This window comes from Hibiscus syriacus, unplaced genomic scaffold (genome assembly GCF_006381635.1).
Source record: "Hibiscus syriacus cultivar Baekdansim isolate YM2019G1 unplaced genomic scaffold, ASM638163v2 tig00112399_pilon, whole genome shotgun sequence".
Taxonomy (NCBI): domain Eukaryota; kingdom Viridiplantae; phylum Streptophyta; class Magnoliopsida; order Malvales; family Malvaceae; genus Hibiscus; species Hibiscus syriacus.
In genome coordinates, this window is record NW_024063321.1 from 1 (window position 1) to 6,040 (window position 6,040).

General features: G+C 35.6%; 1 protein-coding gene and 1 pseudogene across 1 annotated transcript; both read left to right on the top strand.

Annotated features, from left to right (window-relative positions):
• Positions 1–595: 595 nt before the first annotated feature.
• On the top strand, positions 596–1,877 carry LOC120179075 (GPI ethanolamine phosphate transferase 1-like; the record flags this gene model as incomplete). The annotated part of the gene is made up of 4 exons (XM_039184783.1): positions 596–692; positions 773–831; positions 1,266–1,371; positions 1,543–1,877. Coding segments are annotated over 4 exons (427 nt in total), but the record flags the coding sequence as incomplete, so codon positions are not given.
• Positions 1,846–4,918, top strand: LOC120179036 (annotated as a pseudogene).
• Positions 4,919–6,040: the final 1,122 nt, after the last annotated feature.

A 6,040-nucleotide genomic window follows, 5' to 3' on the forward strand; every position in this document is an offset into this window, starting at 1 on the left:
GGGTAGATCTCATTTTAACTCGTGTCATCATGGTGCTCGTTTGACAATATTCTACAATTGAACAATATGATGTATGTTATTTTTCCCCCTTTGTTTTGAAACCGTACAGATACGAAGCTGTCTTCTATGGCACTTGGTCTTGTACTAATTGCATGGGTTTTATTTGAAAACTCACTTCTTTCTTGAGTAAAGTGAAAATTCTTCTGCTTCAGGGAAGAATTTGGAAGCAAGTGTCTCACTTGAAAGCAATGATAGATATTGCAGCTGTCTGATATGAGAATTCCGTTAACCTTTGTGAGTCATCTTTCAATACATGTTCTATTGTTCTTCATTATTTGCATATGAATTTGTTATTCATGTATTTCTTTTGAGGAGCTGTGATTGCTATAGGCACTTTATGTACTCGTACTCTGAGTTTTGATACTGGCATGGTTAAAAGTTCTTATTTTTCCTTTTATTTAGAGGATGTTGGAGGTCATATCCCCATAAACATGTGTCAAGCATGAGTATTTTAAAAGTCGGAACAACATAGATTCACTTAGTTTAGAGGATATTAAAGTTTGTAATCTTGGTGCTGATGGATTGTCCTTGGTAGATGGTTTTTTAACGTGGCTTTCTTTGGCACTGGAAATTTCGCAAGTATTGCTAGTTTCGAGATTTCATCTGTCTACAGGTTCATCACTGTTTTCAGTGTAAGTCATGGTTAAACCACAATGTATCTTTTATGATTTCTTCTTGGATCCCTGCTGAACTGATTTACTTTCAATTGCAGCCCTTTCTGATGGCAGCACTCCTTATCTTCAAGTTATTCATACCATTCCTTCTTGTCATGTAAGTATTCGGTTTCAGAAAGATGTCAGATCGATCAATGATGCTTCGGTGACACTGGCTTCATGACCATTGTTTTTCAGCCATGCATGCTACTTTCCTTTTGAATCTGTCTATGGGCTATTATTAAATTTGATCTCTGTTTAGTCTTTAATCATTGCACGTTATCTTTAGAAGCTTCATTGTGGCTTCATAACTAAGGTGACGTGTTTAATCTCTGTTTCCCATACAAAAATGCAAGGTGAAATTTGGTTCGTATCGATATGTTGGGAGTATTATTGATTTAAAACTATAATAATTTTTGGTGAGCAATTGAGGGTTTTGCTTTTGGAATGTAGAAAATGCTAAGACGCCCCTTTTCATAAATAATGTTCTCAATATCTTAGAAATATCTTTTATTTTCTCATTTGTTGTTTTATGTTCTTTGAGAAACACAGATGTGCATTCAGTGCAATAACCAAACTACTTAAAGTTCCACGGATAGGGTGCTACTTCCTCGTTATTCTGTGTTCAGACATGATGACCATCCACTTCTTCTTCCTGGTATTAAGACATTTCAGAAATAAAGTTTGTTGCAGCTTATTCTTTTGATTGATATTTTAGCCTCTTTTTAACCTTGTTTTGCTTGAAAGTAGAGGAAATTATGTGAGATCACCTCGTATGTTATAGTTATTTCCTGAGGACCTCACCGATCGCTATTCGGGTTGTTAACAGGTGAAAAACACGGGGAGCTGGATGGAGATTGGTAATAGCATCAGCCATTTCGGAATCATGAGTGCCCAAGTTGTGTTTGTGCTGCTACTTTTTGCTCTCACAAATATATACACGAAAGACATTGAAATCAGATCAGCTAGTCGAGATCCTCGAAAAGTAATGTGATTGGTGAGAAACTAGAGCTCGTTGGAATTATAAAGAGCTAATCAAATTTATTTGCAAGGTGAGATCTTAGACTTTCAGACCATTGATGCAAGCCATGGATTTAAACTTTGTTTCTTGCATTTCAAAATTGAAGTTGATATGAGAAACATTTTGACTCTTCCCATTGATGCAAGGTCAGCTTTGTATTAACAGACATGAGAAACATATAGATTAATGGGATTTTCCACCTTCCCATTCATTGATATGAATCATTTTGACTCTTTTAAATTGAAGTTGGCTTGTTTTCTGATGTACTTTTTTTTAAAGATGGGTTTTAGTCATAGATAATGGCTTGTTTCTAAGGAATTCAAATTATTAAAAGTGGGCATCATGGGACCTTCTCACAAAGGAAATCTCTCTATTGATCAAAAGGGTCAAATTTACTTATTGGTCGTTACATTTATATACTTTATAGATAACAATCATGATTCTAAGACCGACAATAACATGCATAAGGACTCGGTTTATAAATCTAGTATTGAGCAAGAAGGGGATATTATTCTCTCTCTTACTCCATTTTACACTCTTCAAATCTTCATAAAAACGATTACCGACCAACTATCATATCTCCATCGGCTGTATTTTGAATCCAAATTAAAATGAGTACCTCCTAGACTTAATAACCACATTTTCCATCAACATGGCCCTTACATTTGTATGTCGTGCATCAACGTCACCATAGACGCCTAAAGAAACTTAAACGAAAAGACGTTTACCGCTGACTAAACCATTATCCAATTCCTTAGCATCTTCTCTGATGCCGACATTCGCTTTTTTTCCAAGTCGTAAATTCCAGGAAACTGCTCTTGTCTACTTTATATGTTATAATAATATTATACCATTGACTTGCTCAATCAAAGGTCTCCTCCAACAATACTAATCAAAGATCAAAATCAGTGGCAAACAAATGAACCAACACCTGTAAGTAATCACTTTCATTCTTTTTTTTTCTGTTTTGATTTGCTTAACTTGTTTATAACTACAGATTCTGCAGTGGGTTAGAGGTTGCTAGCTTCATTGTCAGCTCTGGGTTGCTCAGACTTTCTGGGCTAAAATCTTGGATTGTTATGTGGGATTCAACCAAAATGAGCCAAGAAATTCTGGGTTTTCATTAAGATGGAAATGTTATGCAGAAGCTAATGTTAACGTCATTGTTTTCATTACTTCTCCTATTTGTACCAAATCTCACCTTCAAACTCAAAAGAATCGATTCCTTCTACGGCTAATAAGGAGAGTTTTCGAGTCTTTGAATTCCTCTGCAACAACGGCAACTCTTTCTGTATCCATAAAGCAGCAATTTCCCTTTTGATGATCACTTTGACGAGCTCTTGCAGTTGAAAACTCAGGTTGGTCTCTTTCTGATACTTGCTTGTAGTCTTTGTAAAGATTGGATCAAGTGTACAACCCACATTTTGGGGTTACTTCAAGTTTTCAGCTGAGTCAAACAGCTAAAATAGTGCGAGTTCCATACAAGATGAAATGAATCTAATTGGTACATTTTGGGGTTACTTTTAAGTTCAATGTTTAAACTTTTGCATCTACTTCAGGCTGTAACAATTTCCATGTTAATAACAATCTCTAATTAATGCAGTGTGGAAGGAGTGCCAAGCCCTTAATTTTAACAGGGAATTCATTAGGGGGATCAATTGCCTCACTCTTCACCTTATGGGTGCTTGAAAGTCTTGATATATCGACGGTGAAACGGCCCCTCTGTCTCACGTTCGGGTCACCTCTCCTCGGTGACAAAGGGTTCCAACAAGCCATTTCACAACATCCTACATGGAATTCATGTTTCCTCCATGTTGCTGCAACAAGCAAAGACTCCATCCCAGGACTCTTCATTGTTCCATCCCATTATCTTAATTCCGCGATTGAAGCTTCTAAATACGGTCATTACAAGCCTTTTGGTACCTTTCTTTTATGCTGTGAAAACGGATGTGCTTGCTCTGAGAACCCAGAAGCTGTCTCTGAGGTACTGATGCTGTTCAGAACGGAAGCTGCTGCCAACGAAGAACGGACGATCGATGTTTATGGCAGGATAGTTGAACAACTCGAGTCAGTGATAATCCGTCAAGGCATCTCACAGCTTGGTAAGCCGATGTTGAGTTCGCTTCAAGATGGAACAACCTTGCTAATAGAAGCTATTAGAACACGAAAAGAACAGGTAGATCGAAGTTCTTTCTATTGTATGGAATGTTGTTCCGATTCTTCATTTCTCCATATTCGAACATCTTACATATACAGTAGTCCAAGTAGCATAGCTTATAACTGTCTATAATCTAACTTTGTAGAATCATCAGCAAAAAAGCAATGAATTGGACAACCTGATCAAGAAACTGGAAGAATTGGAAGTGACATGTATGTTGAACAAGAGGAAGGTATTTGACCCTGCAAAGAAACTAAATGACATGAAAATAAAAATGGCATTTCTAGAATGGTATAAGAAGTGTGACAAGGTTAAAGAAATTGGTTACTATGATTTTTACAAGAACCGGTCAGCTCGATCGGATCACGATATCACCAAGCACAAGAAATTCCTCACGAAAAACTGGGAAAAAAATCGTTGCCCAAGCCGAGAAAAAGCCTCAGAAACAACTGGTTCACCTTGAATCACGGTGGCTGTATTCCGGTACAACATGTCGGAGAATGATCGAGCCACTCGATATAGCGGACTACTACCGAAATGGCGGAAGGAACTATGTGACTAACGGCAGACCGCATCATTACATCAAGTTGGAGCAATGGTTGGAAGAAGACGAGAGACAGAGCGGGGTTTCAGTCGACAGCAAGCAGAAACAAAGTGTGGATGTTATTCTAACGTACGATTCTTGCTTTTGGGCTCAAGTCGAAGAGGCTCGAATACGCTGCAAATCAATGGAGGCTGTGGATATCGAGTTCGAAGAGAGGGAGTCTTCAAGGCAGAAACTGAAGGAGTTTGAGGCTTATGTCATGGAACAGATCAATAAATCTGCGGTATCTTCTGAGATTTTCTTGAAAGGTAGCAGTTTCATGCAATGGTGGAAAGAGTATGAGAAGATAATGGAGCCTGATTACAATTCACCATTGACAAACTTCGTGAAGAACAGTAAATTTCTGCAGTATGGTAGTGGATGCTTGACACTCGATTAACAAATACCAGTAATAATAGTCTTAGAGTGCATGGAATGTAAGATTACCGGTGGTATAAAAAGATTATCAGGGAATAGATTATTGAGAATGTTGTATTTTTTATTTGGTTGGTTTAGTAGGAATGTAAGATTATCGTGTTTGGTTAAAGGAATAAAAGATTATTGGAATGTATATTTTACCAAATTATCCTTATTATATATTTATTTTTTTAACAAGTACTATAATATTACTATAATTAATTTATATATTTTCTTTAAAAATTTTAAATTCATAAAATTTATATAATTTTTTTATAAAATTAAAAAGAAAAATAGGTTTAATGAAAGAGTAAAATTTTATTATAATCCTTGAACTTCATATAAAATACTAATTGTAGATTTTTTTTGTAAATCTAAAATAGATTAAAGATAAATTTTTAATTTAACTTTCGTAGAATTTTTATTATTCAACGACAGACAGAAGAAGGATAATTTTGAAAAAAAATAAAGGCATTTTAATCCAAAACGCCGATAATCCAATAATACTTAAAAGAAGGGATAATCATATTCCCGATAGTAAAATATTACCGAGAATAAAATTACCGACCAACCAAACGAAAGAATGAATGAAGATTTCATTATCCAGTAATATCTTAGGCCGTGAACCAAACGGCCCCTTAGTAGATTGCCGTGAATAATCTTAGAATGCTACAGCTTTTGGCTTCAACGAAGGTCTATGTTTTCATTCTTTTTGACGTGACCGTGTCCAACCTGTATTCAAATATGTATGATTGTAGAATTATGATCTATTAAATATACGAATTTTTTTCCAAAAGAATTAAATAAATCAGAATTCAAATAATATGATTGACATCAGTTTAATGTAATGTGACGTAAAACACATGAAATTTACATTTGTTATAAGAAAGAAGAAATGGTAAAATGCTTGAAGTACAGCCATTATTTTATTGCATAAAACATTGGAAGAAGAAACAAGAAAACAACGATGAAGATGGCAACAAAATGAAAGGTGATAGATGGGGACAAGATGTAGCTGTGTTTTGAATGGGGAATATGAGCTGTTTTTAGTCTACACATCCAATTAACCCACCTTTCAGTAGGGACCAACATGCACATGCACATGAAAACACTACCACACACCTTTTTTTCTAAAAAAAATTAAAATA